Here is a 19,868-nt window from a genome sequence, read left to right as displayed (position 1 = left end):
TCCTGTGGAAGATATAATTTGAAGAGTTTTACACAGAGTTTGACATAAGCTGTCACTAATGGGTGGTGTTAATTACAGTTGGAAAAATGACAGTTGCAATCCTTACCTGTGGCTGTCTGGTTATGCAGAAGTCAGATGGAAAACAGGGGAAGTGTGTCATAATAGAATGTTGTTCTAGTATAGTCTTTGTTTTGCTTTATAACTATGGATAGTTTTATAGCACAATGACTGTAATTGTCTGTTTAACAAATTACAGGTGTTTTGTGTGTCAAAGAACATATGTGTACGGAGCAAAGAGGAAGAGCTGAGTGCTCTGTCGCAGCAAGGCGACATGTTAAGAGTGATGTGGGAAACACAGCACATTGAATAGACTGTGCTGCTGTCCTGGCAGACAGCAGAGCCAGCTGTGTTGCTTCAGCTACTTCACACTGGGTCTAAGGCCGTTTTCCAGTAATAACAAACTGATTACAGCCAGGACTAATTACACCACGCTGACATTCAAGAGCAGAAAAGTTTTGATGCAAAGGCTGCTGTCCAGAGGCCAGGAAAGAGCACATCCCCAAACACTGCCAGCTGTCAGCACTTCCGTGTGCTGTTCAGGGTGCTTGGAACTAGATGATCGCTTAAGGTCCTTTCCAACCCAAACCCCTCTGTCTATGGAACTGTTACAACTCAAGGCATTCTGTGATGCCTCCTCTGAAGTCCAGTAACTGAAGTGAGGTGGTTCTGCCCCTCTGCTCTCATGATGACTTGGAACCTTCAGCTGTTCCCACAATTGTAACATCTTTTGTCCATAACACAGTGGCAAAAGCCTCCACTACCACAGGCATTAAGAACTCTGTAGATCCCCCTCTATTGCAAACCTCTATCGTATTGACCAGGGTACCTTGTCATGGTAATGTGAGCACAATCTTAGGACAGTCCCTATTTACAGCCAGTTTCATTATAATGGCACTTTTCGCATCCTCATCTGCCACCTGCTTATTAAGCAAATCATGTAACCTATCGATACATTGCATGTAGGATTCTTATGGTCCCTGCCTAACTTGTGTGAGTGATGTCCACCCTCAGGAAGGGTTAACAGCGCCTTCAAGGCAAACTGCACTCAAGTGCTGCAGAGCATCTACTGGTAGTCACGCTTGAAGCTGAGGATTTATTAAAGGCAGCGGCTCTAGTCAATGGGGCTGTACCTATCCCACATAAGGGATCTGTCTGAGGCTGCTCCAAATTCCTAAGCACTTCTTCACACAAGCGCTGCCAACGATCTTTCTTTCCATAGCAACCTTTGCGCGGGCTTCTACAACAGACTGGCTAATTGGTCACAATCATATGGTGTTAATAGCTGTGCCCCGAAGATATTCAACAATCCCTGTGTGAATGGCGCTCCCAGCCTGTAGCTAAGAACAGCCTTGCTGACTTTTATTAAGCCTCAATTACACCATTGCAAGTCTTTTTAAGGTGGCATCATTAACTTTTTGCCCTCTTGTAGAGAAGAGAGACCCTCTCTCATCAGAAAGTGTGTGTGCTCTTGGGGAGAATATGCAGGAGCGATTTGCTAATTGCTGCTGCTTCTGCAAACGCACTCGCCCCCCTACTGCCCCCCATTGCTCATCTCTCTGGGTGACTCTTAGGTCGATTAACAGTTCTCCCTGTCATTTCAGTCAGTACCTTCCTGTGTCTCCAGTCCTGCAGGGACAGTACCTCCAATCAGGACTTCCCCCATGGTGTCTTCCAAATGTTCACATCTTTACTATAATTCTACATGGTCTTCTAGTCCTTCATGCTCAACCCCATTCCACCTTTAGCCTTAAATAAATCCACATCATGTCTAGCTAAGGCACCATTGCTCTGCCGTGGTACAGCAGACACTCAAGGGGCAACCCATACCTGGAGCGATGCTGAGGCAAGATTGGTGACATCTCATGCAACTGCAGTTTTTGTAAGCACCTGTCCAGGAATGCCTTGCTCATGAACCCCTCTCCCTTGCAGAGGTGGGTGAAGCATGTTTCAGTGCTGTACCATGAATGCAGACAGTGGTCTCTGACTCCTGTACGTTCTGTACACACAGCTGCGCTGTTGCGAGCACTGCCTTTGAGGCATACAGAAAACGAGCTCCCTCACTGAGGGGCACTGGATTGATCAGCAACACAGTTTTGTAATTGCCATTGTAGCTGCATGTACACCTGGCTTTCTAGGCTTTAAGAGGCACACATTTCATCCCACACCCCTGCTCAAGCTAGAACAGAATACTAGAAGGAAACACAGACAGGCAGATGTCACTCCAAACATGGCTTGTGCCCCCTCTGTTCCAGTGAGTAGCAAGAAGCAGTGAGCATTACAGAACACAGCCCTGTGGAAGACAAATGCATTAAAATAGATTTTAATTCACTGAGTTATTAAATGTTTAATTTATTATGCAAGCAAGAAAAACGTTCCACAAATAGTAAGTTACCGTACGGCTGTAAGTACAATATATTCAGAGCAGTTCTGATACCTTTATACTGTATGAAAAGGCTACACTTGATACTACGAAATCTCAGGTATTTCAAAATATTTACATGCACAATTTGTTCTAGTATTAAAAACTTTACACTTAAATGAAGATACCTAGGTGCCTAAGAAAATGCACCGTCGACTAAGATCAGGAAATTAGAAGTTTCTTTTTCTTGCAGGACAAAAATATTAGGGTTCTCAACCTTCTTTTACTTCAACTTCTTAGAATCTTGTAAACTAGAATTCTTCAAAGCTTTCAGTAGGGCAAGTCAGAGAGCAACAGGTCCGTTTTTCATGATATTGGGACCTATTACCCATCACTGTTGCCCAAATTAAAAATAACAACAACCAAAAAACAAAACAAACAAAAAAAACCCCAAAAGAAACCAGAAGAACCTGATGCTTACATTCCAATTCTGGTAGTAGGCAAATTGTCCTTACCAAGTCTCAAAGAGTGCAAACAGATGTGTGTCAGTATCGCTGTGCTTTATCCCCAGTAATTCTGATGGAGGTTACAATTTTCCCTGAACTACCTGTGTTGGACTGATGATGCCCAGTGGCTGCAGATATACTGAAATACACACATGTACCTCACAGGAAAAGTACACAGACACAGATGTCATTTCATAGTCCCGTTAATGGTTTCCTTTTTCTTCTCCACTAACGCGTAACAGAGCTACAATGATGCAAAGACTAACCTCCAATGGAATAGACAGAAGATGCATTTACTCCTACGACAGACAGTCACTGAACTATTACAGGAGAGCTGTGTTCAGACACTGGTTTGGTTCCATAAACGCTGCTGAGAGCCGACAGTGCCACGTGGAGACCTCAGTGACGCAGTCTGTCTGCTTCTGCTGAACAGCTACACTGTGAATGAGGGAATTCCTTTACTATGGAGATCAATGAATATGAAACCATGCATTTAAAAAACTTATCTGCATACTTTACAATCAAGAAGCTCCATCTTGATCAGAAAAACAGAAAAATCCATTGAGTGGTGCAGCACTTGAGATGTCTAAAATAAACACGTTTAAAGCCACTGCTGTACTCTGCTATTAGTGCAGACTTTAATACACCATATGAAACAATTTCTTATGTTTGAGATGGGCAGGTTATATAGTTGGGCCCCTCAGAATTTTAAGGGTGCAAGGTAAAGGATTTGTCTCTTCAAACACAGTAAGCTTTTTTTGGCAACCTAGAGAGAATCCAAAGCTCAGCAAAAAACTTCACAAGCTAATGATTTAGGAAGACAAAACCTGAATACAACTCTTTCCACCAAGCTGAAACAGCAAGGTGTCTCAGTCCAAAGATACTGAGTAGTGTTTCAACAAGTGTTTTCTGAAACTCACAGGTGAAATGCATTAGGTTTGACTGAAAAGTTCCAAATACTGCTGACAAGGAGTAGTCAAGTATCTGCAATCTCCAGACTCTAGTTAAAACTTATCACGAAGTAATAGGAAGGGTTTGTTATGTCAGATTTCTGCTGCACACACAAACAGCATCCTCCTGGTGAACTGTGTTCCTCACACACAGTTCCAAAAGCATTCAAAAGTTACAACTGCTTGAAACCAAGGCTGATGCTCTGCATCAGGGTGACAGAGCACTGGCACAGGCTGCCCAGGGGGGTTGTGGAATCTCCTTCTCTGGAGATATTCAAGACCCTCCTGGATGCCTACCTGTGTGATCTGGTGTAGGGAACCTGCTTTGGCCGGGGGGTTTGACTCAATCTCTTGAGGCTCCCATCCAACCCCTATGATCCTATGATTTGGAAAATAAGGCATATCCTCATCTATTGCTGCATCTGTGCACTTCTGAGTTCAAGGCAGTAGTCTCAGCAACAACAGAGTTGCTCAGAAGTTACAGCTCTGAAAGTGTTCTAACACTGTTGTGTGAGTAGACTATGGGCACATCAGGGTAAGGGTACTCTTCCCTCCTCCAGCTGAGATGATATTTTAGCTCAGACACTGATGCCAAATAATTCAGTTGAAAATGCACGAGATTAGAAATTTTGGGATGTTTACTAAGAGATATGAGTTCTGTCAATAGTACACATCAAGCTACTTGAAGCAGTCAGCTGCTAAAGGTACTGAAAACCTAATGCAGGTAATCCTATCGAACACTCACTTCTGAAGGGTTTTTTGTTTATTGGTTTGTTTTCAAATAAAAAAATCACCAAAATTTTAGAATCACAGCACAGTTTAGGTTGGAAGGGTCCTTATAGATCACCCAGTTCCAGCACCATGCTGTGGGCAGGAATGCTTCCCACAGGACCAGGCTGCCCTGAGGACCTCCAGCATCCCAAATGTGTTTTGAGCAGTCTGTGCCAGCTCACAGGGAGGTCCCCTCCATCCTCACCTATCTGAGAACATGTGATGAATCTAAGGGGTAAAACTTGGCATTCATACTTAGTATGTTAACGCTCACCCCGAGATCATGCTTCAGATTTTATGATTACCCTAGTTAAATCCATACAGATCTTACTTTAGACAGGAATGCTTCTAATCCAAACTGGCAACACTTGTGAAGAAATACTGACCTAGTTGTACTACGGACACTTCCTAGATGAACTCCTATAACACGAGGTGCAGAACTGTCAGAGGACATAACTGCCTTAACACAAGCAGAAAATCCTGCACTGCTCATTTTCCAACAAAGGATGAAGGTTTCTACAACTGATGTGGAAAGCTTCCCACAAGAGAAATCCTACTGACTGAGGACTGTAAGTTGCCAATTAACCATAGATGCTGTAAGAAACACTCTCTAAGAACTATGTGCAGTGGATGCAGCACAAGACATTTACCTATTCAGCTCCTGTTACTCTGTTCCAGGCATTTCTGATTAAATTCTGAGGAAAAAAATGCAGCTATGTCTCAATCCATAGAGTCGTATAATCCTTAAGGCTGGAAAAGACCACTAAGATATGTAATTAAGGAAAAGCAGTCCAAAAAGATACTTTAGTACAGCAAAACATTACAGAAAGCTGACTAATTTCTCTGTCCAACCACAAAAAAAACAAATTAGTACAAAACAATTGTTTAATGCCTTTGTGCCAACTAATGTAGCATGCACAAAACCTGGTCAGTATCAAACAATCACTGTCTGGTAGTTTCAGCAAACAGAGAGGTCCTCTGAACAGAGAGGCACTGTACCAGGGAAGCCTGGGTGAGTCGTGCCTGAGCTCTTACCTGCATCTCATCTATGTTTTTTTCAGATAGCAGTCATGCTGAAAGAAAATTACCAGCAAGTACTACAGTACAAACCAAACAGAATGACAACTTGATGGCACAGGGTCAGAAGCAGCTGAGGTCTGCCCAGAAGGCTGAAAGGACAACGCATGGAACCTGACTTGCAGATGCGGTATGAGAATGCATACAGCTGGACCAGGAACTCACATCATTACATACTGAGACCACAGTAACTATGATCTCATCTGGATTTACAGATTTCCAAAAGAACACACTTCAACTACGCTGAAGTAGCCAAAACACAAACATCTGAAGGTCCTGTTGATGTACAGTGCGCCTAGAACTTTGGCTGATACAAAGAAACTCGTCCGCTAAGGCACCCCGAGGCAATCTGACAGTGGGTTGGAGAAAACTTTGTTGTCAGTACCACATCATTGTGAGAATACAGAGAACGAATTTCTTTCAAGGGACCAGCTTCTTTGGGCAAGCAGTCAACAAGTTCGCTGCAGTGTACATCAAACCCCAACAAGCGGATCCCAAAGCCGTGTGGGGATGAAATCATCCGGCCATCAGGACTGAAGCAAAGCTCTTTGATGTAACCCCGGCCAACATTGGCCTCTTCAATGCAGTGCGTCAATCGCAGGGAGCAGCGAGGTGAGACAGGGCGCACAGGTGCTCCTTCCTGGAATTCATAGACACAAGTCCACTAATGGGAGAGAGAGAGAAAGGAACATTGAAAGAAGGTAAAGCACTGCCAACACACATTCACTCCAGCTGTGCATTAAGGAACCGACAGAGCAATGACCAACCCTGCTTCTTATCTGCTGTTACTCCACAGCAGGCATTTACTATGAGATGCGGAGAACCAGCAAGTTGTTTAGCATCTTCTGATCATAGAATCACAGAATAGTTTGTGTTGGACATTTAAGACCATGTAGTTATAACTGCCTGCTGTAGGCAGGGACACCTCTCTCTAGCCCAGGTTGCTCACAGCCCCATCCAGCCTGGCCTTGAGTGCCTCCAGGAAGAAGGCATTCACAGCCTCACTGGGTAACATGTTCCAGTTCTTCTCTGGCAGAAGAAGCAGAAGTTCAGCATCAAAACTTTTTTTTTTTTGGTCTTAGTTTCTAGATACAATCTTTTTCACCTGAAAAGAACAAAGCCTACTTCTCTGGGAAAGAGCTTGCTCTAATGTAGTACAACATTTAAATGAAATCTATAAAAAAAAGTAGAATTCAGTGTTGTGGAGCTTAGAATGGCCTTTTGTCATGTTATGCCCCTAACTTCAAAAGGGGGAAAGTCTTGAAACAAGACAAAAATGCCACTGGAAGAAATGCTATGAACAGGTCTATATCCAGCTTGTTACCTGTGGGGCAATCAGTGATTTTAATGCTTAATCTAATTATCTAATCTTAAATCAAATGTAAAATCAATTCAATTTACTAACTACATTTACATCATGTCTGAATCTGAATGCCCCACAACAAGACAGAAGAAACGTTCTTTGTTTTGTTCACTATCTTCTTTTGAAGTAAACACAAAAGGAACAATACAAATTAATACTACCAGAAAAGAATACTGCAGATACAAGGACTCTGGCACGTTTTAACTCAGTCAGTCAATAGTATGAACTAATCCAATACGACACTTGCATTTTCAGAAAATTCTATACAACGTAGTGGTCTGATGGTAAGTTTACAGAACCAGTACTGAAATCTCTACCAAGACTCCTATGCTTCCACTCAGTCTGCTACACATCTGTAGGCTGCCAGTACAAACTGAGGCTTCCTTCAAAAAGGAAAAGAAAAAAAAATTGTCAGTTATCAGATTGACTAAACTTCTTAAGCAAGTGTTTAATTGGTATTTAAATAATTGTTTGTAATTTTGAAAAAAAAAAAAAAAAGAGTATAAAATCTGCATCTTGGCAGACTAAACAGAACAAGTGTCAGAATAATAATACTGAAATAAACTTCAAAGAAAAGAAATTATTACAGGATGACTGTCCAGTGGAATATGAGTGTTCTGAGGCTTTGGCTAGTATTTGAGTTGTAAGTGAGCTTGACTTAATCTGCAAGTTACTTCCCTAAAAGCAGGTACTCCCAAACAAATCCTGCAGGCACTAGCTTTTTGTATACCATTCATAAACAAGGTTTTTGTTTTTGGTTTTTTTTTGCATTATTTCAGACTGCTTGTTTGTTTTAGTAATCTCAGCCATTACATGGTTCTTCGTAAATAAAATCTGGGGAAATAGGAAATATAATCCAAAACCAGCCTCAAAGTCCACCATAGCTTCTTCAAAGCCCTGTTTAGGGGAGTGAAACCTGCAAGCTGTGAGTGAGCTCAAGATGGTCTTACAATTTAGTATTACAAATAAAGACTTAGAATGGGTTATGCTGTGAAGATCATTGCACAGAATGGCTTAGGTTGTAGGGGCCTTAAAGGTTGTCAAATTCCAGCCCCCATGCTGTGGGCAGGGTTGCCACCCAGCAGATTGGGCTTCCCAGGACCCATTCAGCCTGGGCTTGAACACTTCCAAGGACAGGGCACCACAGATACTCTGGACAGCTGTGTCAGGGCCTCACTGCCCAGTGAGTAAGGATTATGGAGAGCAAAGACTGGATGCAGGCACAGTGAGGTGTTGGGTGGTATGTTTCAACAGCTGTGACAGTGGGTCACCTCCACCCATGCAGATCTGCATGACCAAGGCAAGCAGGCTCTTGCTCATTGCTGGCAAAAATGCATAACTAATGGTGGTGACTATGTCCAAAAATAGCGTGTTGTAGCTGACAGTTTGCTCTATCAAATTGTGTTCTTTGTAGCTGCTGTGGTTTCCATAAAAGTAAACAGGGGGCATTACTTTTGGAATAACCAACACAGATCAGCCAGTTCCTTCAGGGACATGAAGTCTCTTTCAGCATTCTGTAGTCCCCATGATGCAGCCTCATGTGACTCTACTCGGAAAAGCAAGAACAGGTAGCAGCCCTCCAGCTTTTCCACGCCCAGTAACCTCCTCCTGTTATCTTGAATGTGGGCACTTGGTAGACAAAAAACCTCTTGGATTGTCCAGGAAGCAAAGGGGCTCCTCAGTGACTCTCAGCACAGGAGTCCCCAGTAACTAACACCATTTGCATTTTTGTGGTGGATACCCTGCTCCACTGCAGAATACACACGCACCACAGTTTTTAAGAGGAAAGTTGGGATCACTTTTAAAAAATTACATTAGAAATCACTGTTGTTAATAAGGTTCAAACCTATGGTGTGGCAGTTTTAAGCAAATGCAGAAATATGCTCTGAAATTTTTTCATATCCACCAGAAAGCATTTGTCAGCACAGCAGATCTTCAACACTGTGACTCTGAAGGATACGCAGAACACTTGGAGGCCGTTAAATAATTCGAGGTTCCCTGCTCAACTTAAACCATACTCACTACTGTACAGCTGTGTAATCTGTCTTTTCCAAGTTCTTTTCTACTCTATTTGAGCAGGTACGTATTTTTAAGTCATACATTCGAGAGGCCAAGAATTGTTTGAAAACATTTAACTGATCTGTACACTGTAAGAAAAAGCTAGGCAAAAAGAATACTGAATAAAGGAGTCTTGTACAGGAACTCTTTAAAGCAGAAAAATATGTCACAATCCTGGTTTAATAATTATTAATATCTGCCTACAATTGAACTTGCTTATTCAAATGCAAATTTACCCCAAAGTCATATTTTTCAATACAGCTGTATGACTGACAGAGCTTACTCAACAGTAATTGCTCAAAACATTTTTGTTTTACCTCCTGGTCATCTGTATTACTTGAGCACCGAAGAAGGGTAGCCCACCCTTTTGGATGTAGCTGTAGGGATGTAATGCAATTGCCTCGGTCTCTCTCTCCAGGAACTTCTGGTGTTAAGACCTCCAAACTATTTCTAGGTGATCCACCTAGGAAGGGAAGTCAACTGTAAGTCTAAAGGAATTGTGTACAGAAGTTTCACCTTTCACTTCAGTCTACTGCTGAGACAAGGTGAAGGGTGTGCCAGCCTCATCTGACTGCCAGAAAAGATTTCAGCTTTATGAAAGGACAGATGAGAGACTACACTAACAACCAAAGCTATTACCAATGGGCTCAGCTCTGATTCCTACTAGATCCTTTTTTGAAATTTACCTTCCAGGATCCGTGTTAAATCATCCCATACCGTAAAAGCCCTAACTTTTCACACAAATACATCATTCAAAGAAAATCCTGAATGCCCTTTTCCTAAGAGCTACCAGTTCTCAAACTTGTACAATGGCCTCTTCAAATTCTGCTAAGTCTGCTCAGCTGTGGGTCGCTTGCCTCCTTCCCCATGCCCTGGCTTAAAGAGATTTTCACAGATAACTCCTGCCCTGGGGTCCAGATAAGCTTCCTTCTCTCATAACTGTTTGAACAATTCACAGCCATAAGTAACGAAAGCTTGACATTACTATTATTTTATATTAGCAAGCCATTTGCAAAAGATTTCTGAATATTTGTGAATTTGACAAATTTGTGCTGAACAGTATTCCTAGTTCTGAATTTAGGTGGGACTTGCTTTGTAGCAAGACTTCCAAAACCATTCTGTCAACATTTAGGATTAATATGCCTGTTCTTTTTCTATGCTGTTGATTTCTCATGGAGAAACAGCATGTGCATATTAGCATCACTAAGGGAAACAAAAAGCCAAACACAACTATGTTCTGCTCTGTTGTTTTCTTTCTCCCCAAAGGTCGCCCACATGAGGGGTGCTGGAGAAAAAGAAAGCAACAAAAAAGAAAACCAAGGAAATTGCAGCACACATGGTTAACAAGAAGAACACACTAATATACAATAAAATCTCACTGCTGTTTTCAGATTTATTGGAAAAAAACCAAAAACTATTAGATCTCCAGATTTTGGCGTGCAATGACACTTCACTGGTTTTACAGAAGCCATAGTAACACTTCTAAGAGCTACAAAGAAAAACAGCATTTCCCTTCTAAATTCGTTGTGTCCAAAAGAGCATAAGTCCCTGATTTCTTCTTTTATATTTATGTTTTCTTACCTTCTCGCTGTGAAGATCTTGACATCTGCTTCTCAGACAGAGGACCCGAATCATTCTGCTGACATGGGGAACCAACAGCTCGAGGACTGGATAGACTCGAAGATGTTATATCTGTATACATTATCAGCCATATGAGCAAAAAAGCTGAGAATAGCCCACATACTATACTTGTCCTTAACTCTCCCTAGCCTTGCTAAGTGAAGGAAAGGCATCTTATTAACAGAACACCTTCCCAAAGCTCCATTTGCAGTCACAAAGCATCGTTTCGTTGAGCCTCACACAAATTAAATGCCAGCATATCAAACACTGGGAACAAGGAGGAAGGTGCACTCCTTGCTTCTGATAAACTCCTACTAGGAGCTGGGATATGAACTTTTCTCCCATACAATCACAGACACCTAAACAGTGGAGTTTGTCACTATTTTACTGTTACTGCCACACAACAGCTGGGAACAGTGAAATTTTAGAACACGTGACCCATCCAGGTCTGCTGATTGAGAGCAACTGCAGCACCACTCAAGCCTAAGGTGACGAAGTTTCAGACTATGTACTACAGTACTGATACAAAAAATTGCCTTGCCTCAAGCATCACATATTTTGTAAATATACACACACGATTACCATCACTATTATCTTTCCTTTTTTTTCTGTCTCAGTACACTGTTTTTACCTCAACCCACAACTATTACCTCTCTTTTTTATTATTCTCTACCCCAAAGTACAGGGAAGGGGGAGTGAGTAGATGACTGGGCAGTACCTTATCTGCCTGCCAGGTGAAACCACAAGAATTCTATCACAGAGGCCTTTACTGACATTTCAACAGTATTCACCTGAACTTGATGCAGTCCTCCTCGCTCTTAAAATGGGGTAGCTGCCAACTTCTAGAGTTTTGTTCAGATCAAGGTCATGCAAAATTAGAAGATATCCAGAGGATGTTGAGATCAGCATTTTGGAACAGTCTGGTGTCAACCTCATTCTCATAAGGAAACGGGTGTGAAAAAACTTCTTGTGGGGACACCCATCTTCAGTGCACCTGGACAGAGGAGAGAAAAGAAAATAAAATCAAGAAATAATTGAAATGGACTGTGACTCAAGTCCCTAACAACATCTACAGGAGCCCAGGACACGCTAAGCATCTTTGCCGATTCTAAAATTCCTTTTCTATGTTGTTTTATCTTATTTAGATCAGATTTTAATACAAGTCAGATTTCCATACTTATCTCAGCAGTGAAGAAAACATTTTCAAAAAGGAAAAACTACACTCTGGAGTGTCAGCAAAGAAAACTCTCATTTTCTGGAGTATACACCAAGGTAGTGCAAAGTCTTGGCAAGGATTCGATACTTAACAGTGCAAGTGTGCTTACATACCTGTTTGTGTCCCAGATGATCACATTTCCATCAAATCCTGATGTAACTAGTAGTCTTGTATTGGTGTCATACTCAATGTTCTTAACCCAGCTGGTGTGACCGTGTAAAGTGCACACTTTTGTGTTCAACTTCCTCAGATCCCAAAGTGCTATTGTAGTGTCATCAGAACAAGTTGCAAAAAGTCGATTATCTAGAAACCTGAAAATAGGAGAGAAATACTGTGGCTAAACTCAGTATGAGTCATCTAGGACTTAAGCTAACTCAGGAAAAACAGAGGATGCAGAAGACAATTAACACATAGCACCAGCATATATGACAACAAAAAACAGTTAAGAAAACAGTACTGTGCTACTACTTCATATCCGGACATCTCTAGTAACAAGACAAGAAACCCGCAGAACAGCAGCAGCCTCTTTTCATCCTCCATCCCCCCTTATTAAGATTGTACAACCATCAACAGGACAAAGGCACACAAAGAAACTCTGTGACAACTAGAGCAGTCACCCATCTGGATGACAACACTCACCTTCACTAAAACTCAGTCTTTATAAAGCACAAATGTCCTAAGAGCAGCCAGCCTTGATGTCCCTGGGAAGATGTTCGAAGTGACTGCTTTGGTAGTCCCTTATGCTTTTCACCTTTCCTACCAGATCCCTTTGCTATTAAGAAGAAGCAATGCCAGAAAACACACAAATTGTACGTGCATTTCAGACTACACAAAAACGTATCCATTAGTAAGAAATTAAATCATATTCTTGACTCTCACTAATATCCACACACCTACCTTCACTCTTCCCCTAGCACTCTTTCAAAACACTTCTTCCTGTTGACCACCACAAACTTAAGTTTCCTCTACTGAAACCACATTTTTAAATAAATGTCACTTTTGTTATTCCTAATGGAAATCCTTTCTGACCCACTGCCTTTGCTGAAACAGTTTGTACCCACCAGCTTTAGTTAAATCCTCAAACTCCCCCTCACTTTGGAAGGCTTGTCTTTGCTTGACATAGTACTTGGCGTCTGACTGAAACAAACATGACTGCAATGTCTCATAAGATCCTGGCTTCACAATAGCAGGCAGAACATAGCACTCATGACAAAGCTTGTGACAGAAGCTAGTTATCAGAAACTCATTTCCAAATGTGGCCTCTCTGAGCTGCACAGAGAACTGCGGACATCATCCCTGCTGGAATACTGATGTTATCCATGCACTGGTAAATGAATAAAAAATGAACCTAAACCCATTTTTCTGTTTATTCCCTGCGTGGATCAGATGATCCCAGACTCCCTTTCCACGTTACAGATAACCTGATTACAACTTTGTGCAGACTGCTGAGACAAACCACGATCCTGAACACACTGTCACTGCCTTTAACGTTTTACACAGGATGTTTAACAGTTCTTTTCTGGGAGCAATAATCACCTTGATTAGCTGTCCTGTGCTTTGCTTCCTTTCCTAACCATGTGGTTTACGCTACATACAGTGCTGTTGCCTTGGATGTTACAATATTAAAATCTGAACACAGATATTATTTGCTTAATTCCCAAGAATCTTAACTAAATTTCAGTCCTTTGCACATCTTTTGCTTTAGAGCTCATCTGGCCTCACAAAGCCCTAAGACGCTGCTCATGGTGGCTCAAGAGCCTGGGGAATGAGCTACGTAAGCCTCCTGCATCCAATGCCTTTCTATACCACAGTCTCAATAGTGTCTATAAACAAATGAGAGGCTTTGGCTCCTATTTTCCTTTACCCGCAGTACAGCTTGTGCATTTGAATCTAAAGGCAGACATATGAAATTGTGTTTCTCAAATTAAAAAAAAAAAAAAAAGAGGAGCTATACATATCAAAATACTGTTTAGAATGAGAACTTTAGATCACCTTTGGAAATAACTATGGATTTGACACAAGCTACCCAAATTTACTGAATCCTTCAACACAGATGTGCATTTGAGGATAAACTCTGAATTGCAGTATAAATGCAACATTCTGTTATGATGCTGCAAGAATCAGAGGTGTAGTGCTTTGTACTCCACAAGATATTTGCAGAGTACTTCTGCATCCAAGAGTAATTCTGCCCTCCTCTCTGATGCACGAATGAATGCATACCCCATGTACAGTGCTCTGAGTGCACCACACATTCTGCATTTCATGGGTCTGGAGTTCTAAGAGATAACAGGCTTGTCACAGTGTCACGTAAGATCAGAAAGTGGAAAAGAGGTTGGGTCACACTACTGAGATTAATGCATTTAACAGATTAAGATCTTAGTATGTTCAGGTGGTAGTTCTTTATCCTGGCCATCCTGACTTCAGACAAACTTGAATGTATGTGATCACTCCAAACTGAGGCAGTATAATGCTGCCTGGCCACCTTCAAGCAGTTATGTGAGGAAAGAACATCTGATATAAAAACCATCACATAAATGGACAGGAACTACAATCAACACTAATCTTTACTAGAAAACAAATTGAGACAAATCCTTACTGCAGACAGTGCAGGTCTATTTAAAGAAACACTACATAAAGAAAAAGCTTCATTTTGAAAGAATAAATAGTTTTAAAAATGAAAAAGTCTTCATTTTGAAAGACTGAAGTTATTTTGCTGAGAAAATTGGTAGGTAAAATTATTTTGCTTGCATTACACAAATCAAAGTTTATTAGAGAAGCAGCTCTGCAGCCATTGCAGGATGGCAGGAGGTGCTCCAGAAGTTCCCTGAAGCCCATGGAGTATCTATCGCACAGGAACAGATCCTGGACTGGAGCTGCATCCCACAGAGAAAAGCCCGTGGTCTAGCAGAGATCTGGGCAGCTGCTGCCCACAGCTGAACCGTGCCCGAGCAGTCCATTTTTGAAAGATGGAGCTATGATACCGACCTGTGTGGGAGCAGCACTTGGAGAACTGTAGCTCCTGGAAAGCCCTTGCAGGATCAGTTTGGGAAGTGCAGTTTGGGAAGGACAGCAAGGACCAGGAGCAGAGTAACCACAGAGCAGAAGCACAGATGAGTCTGACCACAGCCATGTTCCTCATTCCCCTGCACTGCTTGAGGGGGCAGACAGAAGACAGTGGATACAAGGGGAAGATGGTTTCAGTTTTCTTTTAGTTTTCATTGCTCTAGTCTGTTATTAACTGGCAATAAATGAATCCCCTCTATGCTGAGTCTCTGTTGCCCATGACAGTAACTGGTGAGCAATCTCCCCTTCCTTATCTCAGCCCACAAGCTCTTCATCATTTTCCTCCCTTGTTTCGCTGTTGAGGGGGAGTGAGAGCAGCTGTGTTGAGCTTGGCTATCTACCAGTGTTAAACCACAACAGCAGCATGCCTGTCGAATGCCAAGTAACTATAAGGAAAAAACAACAAAACTAAAAGCACCAGTTTTTAAGAACTGAGTGAAACAAACTACACCTCTTCATGTATAAATCTACCATTCCCTTTGGTCTTGAACGATGCATGCACCCCCACTTCACTCACCACAAACAGGCTTCAGAAGAAACAGAAAAAGACTTAGGGAGTTGCAAACAGTTTGGAATGAAAAAGGAGACAGATTCTTTGAATGGATAAAGTCCTAACAGAAAGTGTGTATGATTCAGGCGTATAAAACCAACTGTCAGAGAGAAAGTCGATAGAGATTAACGGTCCACTGTTTCTACAGCTTAAAGAACAAAAGAAACCAGAAAACCTCAATCCACCATGTTCTCAAACCCTTCTTAAACACAACCAGAACAATTCTTTTGGAATTCTGACATGGAAAGGGCAATAACTAAATTTAAATAAGCTGAAAAATTGACCAAACCCAGGGCAAAACAGGTTTACTCCATGTGATCATACGCACACCCCCAACATGTGGAAGGGTAATGGAAGAGCAGCAGTACACAATTCCCTGTTCTGACACGTTTATGAAGACATATGGCATAGGGTGTCCCCCAATATCATTTAAAGGGCTGGAATGGGTTGTCCAGAATGTGGTGGAGACCCTAACACAGAAGGTGTTTCAGAGATGTGCAGACCTGCCACTAAGAGGCAGATGGTGAAGGGACTCAGTGGTCAGGTTGATGGCTGGACTTGATGATCCCGAAGGTTTTTTTCAGCATAGTTGATTCAAAGATTACAAGGAAAGCTTAAACGAATATATGTAACACTGCACTAATGACATATTACAGAATGAATTAAGCTTCCTTGTAGGTAAGTTTATGGCAACAAATGCAGACATCCAGGAAAAACACAGGATGTCGATATTCTAGAGACAGAAGAAAAAGCTGCATTTTCATGTTTGTGTCAAGTAGCTTTCATTTTTTTTTTTTTCTGAAAGACATCCAACTGATGTAAAATTTCAGTCTATTTTAAAAAGATGGACACTTTGTGAAAAACATCTATATACCTGAAGAACGTGTGAGGGCATTAATACCTCACACTTCATTCAGAACACTTCCCTCCTGCAAAGTTCTGAATGTCTTTTTGTTTAGTTTCAGTAGAGTGAAGAGAGGCAGCAATGTTGTTCTCGAGGTTATAAAACTGTCTCAAGTACACATTCATAAGTGAAAGTCTATCCTCAGATCCAGCAGATGTAAAAATAACAATTAAAAAACATCACATGACAAACACACAGATAATTCAGATTCCTGTGTTTGCTGTTTCCTACTTCATCCTGAGAAACAGTCATATGATTTAAGCTGCAAATGCTGAGGTTCAGTCAGATTGCAGAAAATACTTCACTTTCCTGGCTCTTCTATCCTGTAACTGCATTTAAAGCAGCCAATCTTTGGAAATTTCCATGCAACTAAGCCAATTACTCTTACAATTCAAAGCACCAGCCATACTCATATAAGCATCTTATCTCATTACAGCTTTGAACCTGCACTCCAAATAGAAGTCATATACCACTTGCTATGCTCTGATTTACTGCATCCATTCATGGCACTCCAAAGGCCAGTTAAGATAACAATACTGTTAACACCCTTCCCCCAACAGAACTGCAACTCTTCCACCAACAGGAACACCCGGCAGCATTAATACCACCATCACTGCTTTCAGATTTCTCCTCCTTCACAGCCTCCAGTGAAGAAGGAAAATGGCACAAAACAATCTGCAGTCTAGCAGCTACAAAAAAACCCCAAAACACTCTACCCAGGGCAGTGCAAACTTACTACACAAACTCACTACGCTCTCATAAGAAAAGCATCTACAGTAAGAGAAAAATGAGATATTTTCCTCCTTCTGACCAACCTGATATTATTTACACAATCTTCATGAGCTTCAGAGAGAGTTTTGATGTGCTTCGAAGATATTGGGTCAAAAAGCAGCACTTCAGTCTGTTCACAAGCAACAGTCAGCACAGACCTGCAGGGGAGTAGAACAGAACAGAAACATTTGCATTGGATGAACGACTACAATGTCTGTGCACACTCAACAAGCTTCCTGTCTCTAGATTCATGGAAACATAGCTTCAATATTACATAGCTTGGTTTCCCTTCACACTGCAGTAGTATTGTGACTGCTATTAGACACCACTAATTCACAAAGTAAAGGGAGCTCTCCGACAAAAAGTGTTTTCTAAATGGAGTGGTGCTGTTACTGGTCAAAGACAACAGGAAGGCACTGGCACCAGTCCAGATTTGGCATCAGCACAGACTGAGAGTGTAACCAACTTATGCACACTATTTTTTTTTTTTTTTTAAGATAAATTTGGAAACAGACGTTAAACCATGTTACCACTACTAACCTAAGGACACAGAAGTATGGAGCAAGACTTAATATCTTACTAGTCAACTAATTCATATGGAAGAAACAGGACAACTTTTATGAAAAGCAATATGAAGGTCTTCATCCAATTTAAAAAGAAGTCTTTTCTTCCCCATGTACGACTTCCATGTGCCCACTAGCAGCTTTTCATGGAGATGAAAACCAAAGACCTTTCCCAGATTACACGTTACTAGCGAGTGAATGAGATCAGCAAGAAGTTCACAGTCAGTTCAGAGGTCCCAAACAGGCACCAGAAACACCAACCATTCATAATTTGGGCAGGCTGTTTGGCCTGCCCTAGAGCATCAGTATCTACTTGCATTAAATATGTTACAAATGCCCAAAACATCATCACTACAGTGACGGTTAAGCTTGTCCTGCTAGAGTGAAGGCAACCTCCATGAAAGTTAAAATCCTCCCCCAGCAGCAGAACAGTCATGGGGCGGATCTCACAGGAGCTACACAAAGAGCTCACAAGCACAATCCTGGTCATGAGCTCTGAGCACTACTTCACAGCGTCAGAAGAGAATGGGCAAGGAACCGTAACACAGCTCTGCTGAGGAAGGCTACAAAGAAGTCTCAAGTCACCCAAGGTCAGAGAAGGCCTGTAATTGCTCTGTAACTACTAAGTTGAATTGAACCACCATAAAAGTAAGAAAAAGTAAATGAGGTCTGGGCTGTTTGTTCCACCTGACCATAATGATCTGATCTTAATGTAACTGTAGTTCAGTGCCAGGCTGCTAGCTTATGCCTAACACCACCTGTGGCCCACTGCGGAAAATGCTAGCCAGCCACACAAAAGGCCAAGCCATGGAAGACATCCCTGTGTCACCACTGGGTTTATTTTCAGACAAGAAAGGTCTGTGGCTTACTTCACAGTGCAGCTTCACAGACACCAGGTGCATGGGAGGACAGGAAGAAGGCATAACTACCTCTCATGCCGGAAACCTGCAAAAATAACCTTAACCTACAGAACAGGTAAGAGATTTCAGTTGTGACTACACACACCGAGGACACTGTCGAGATCTCTCTCAGATGCAAAGCCTATCTGCCAGGGAAACCTAGTGTGAAGCCATACTGCAAGACGCAGTTACGCAGACGTTTCTGAACTGAGCTCGCTCCATTTTGGGCTGCTGTGCCAGGACCTCCCTCACCCTCACTCTGACTGACGCCGGCTCTCACCGCTGTTGTCCGCAGCGTTTGAGAAACCGCGAGCAGGGCAGCGCTGCACACGGCCGTCACCTGCAACGTCCACACAACCCTAAGGAACAGGAAAAAACCTATCTCGCGTTCCGAACCCACCCGACACGCAGCCCCGACTCGCTGAGCTCGAGCATTAGCGCTGCCGCCGCTTTACATACGACGGCCTCCCGCAGCCCAGCGCGGCCGACAGCACCCCTGTCCGGGCTGCCCCCACAGCTCAGTCACCGCGCGGCCCCGCGGCGGCAGGAAGGCCGCGCCGGAACGTGGGGCCACTGGAGCACGCGGCACCGCCGCCCCCGGTCCCTCCCGCGGGTTCCAAGCCCCGATCGACGAGGGCGAGGGGCGCGGCCCCTACCCGTCCGGCGAGTACTCGAGGTTGAAGACAGCGCCGTGCGTGCGGGTGCTGAGGTACACGGAGTCGGCGGGCTGGATGGAGCCGTACAGCCCGGTCATGGCGCGGAAGCTGTCCCGCGCCGGGTCCACGGCGGCGCTACGGCCCAGGCACCGCCCGCGCAGCCAAGCGAACAGACCGCCATCCGGCGCCGCTCGCAGGGAGGCGGCGGGCGGCGACTGCATGCCGGGCGGTGGCGGCGGGCCGGGCCCAGGGGCCGCGGGGCCGCCGCAGGTCCCCGCCTGGGCCGCCGCCTCCGCGCTCATCTCGTGCCGGGCCCGGGCATCGCCTCCCTCCGCCCCCTCCCGGCAGCACCGCGCATGCGCTGAAGCTCCCCTCCGCGTGACCGGACCGAACCGTACCGCACCGCGCCGCAGCGCCCTCCGCCGGCTGCAGCGAGGGCGCCGAACAGAAGCGAAGGCCCGGTACCGCTTGCGGCTACAATC

General features: G+C 43.3%; 1 protein-coding gene across 1 annotated transcript; it reads right to left on the bottom strand.

Annotated features, from left to right (window-relative positions):
* Positions 1 to 5,090: 5,090 nt before the first annotated feature.
* Positions 5,091 to 19,706, bottom strand: DCAF10 (DDB1 and CUL4 associated factor 10). Its single transcript, XM_065740638.1, has 7 exons — positions 19,387 to 19,706; positions 17,313 to 17,426; positions 12,094 to 12,291; positions 11,556 to 11,758; positions 10,726 to 10,836; positions 9,462 to 9,607; positions 5,091 to 6,387 (listed from the first exon to the last, which is right to left on the bottom strand). The coding sequence occupies exons 1-7, from the start codon at positions 19,686 to 19,688 to the stop codon at positions 6,019 to 6,021; spliced, it is 1,443 nt and encodes a 480-aa protein (XP_065596710.1). The 5' UTR covers positions 19,689 to 19,706; the 3' UTR covers positions 5,091 to 6,018.
* Positions 19,707 to 19,868: the final 162 nt, after the last annotated feature.

This window comes from Cyrtonyx montezumae, unplaced genomic scaffold (genome assembly GCF_038088225.1).
Source record: "Cyrtonyx montezumae isolate F1298 unplaced genomic scaffold, pur_monq_1.0 scaffold_29, whole genome shotgun sequence".
In the NCBI taxonomy this organism is placed as follows: domain Eukaryota; kingdom Metazoa; phylum Chordata; class Aves; order Galliformes; family Odontophoridae; genus Cyrtonyx; species Cyrtonyx montezumae.
Note: the sequence above shows the minus strand (reverse complement) of the source record. Positions and strands in the feature narration are given on the sequence as shown.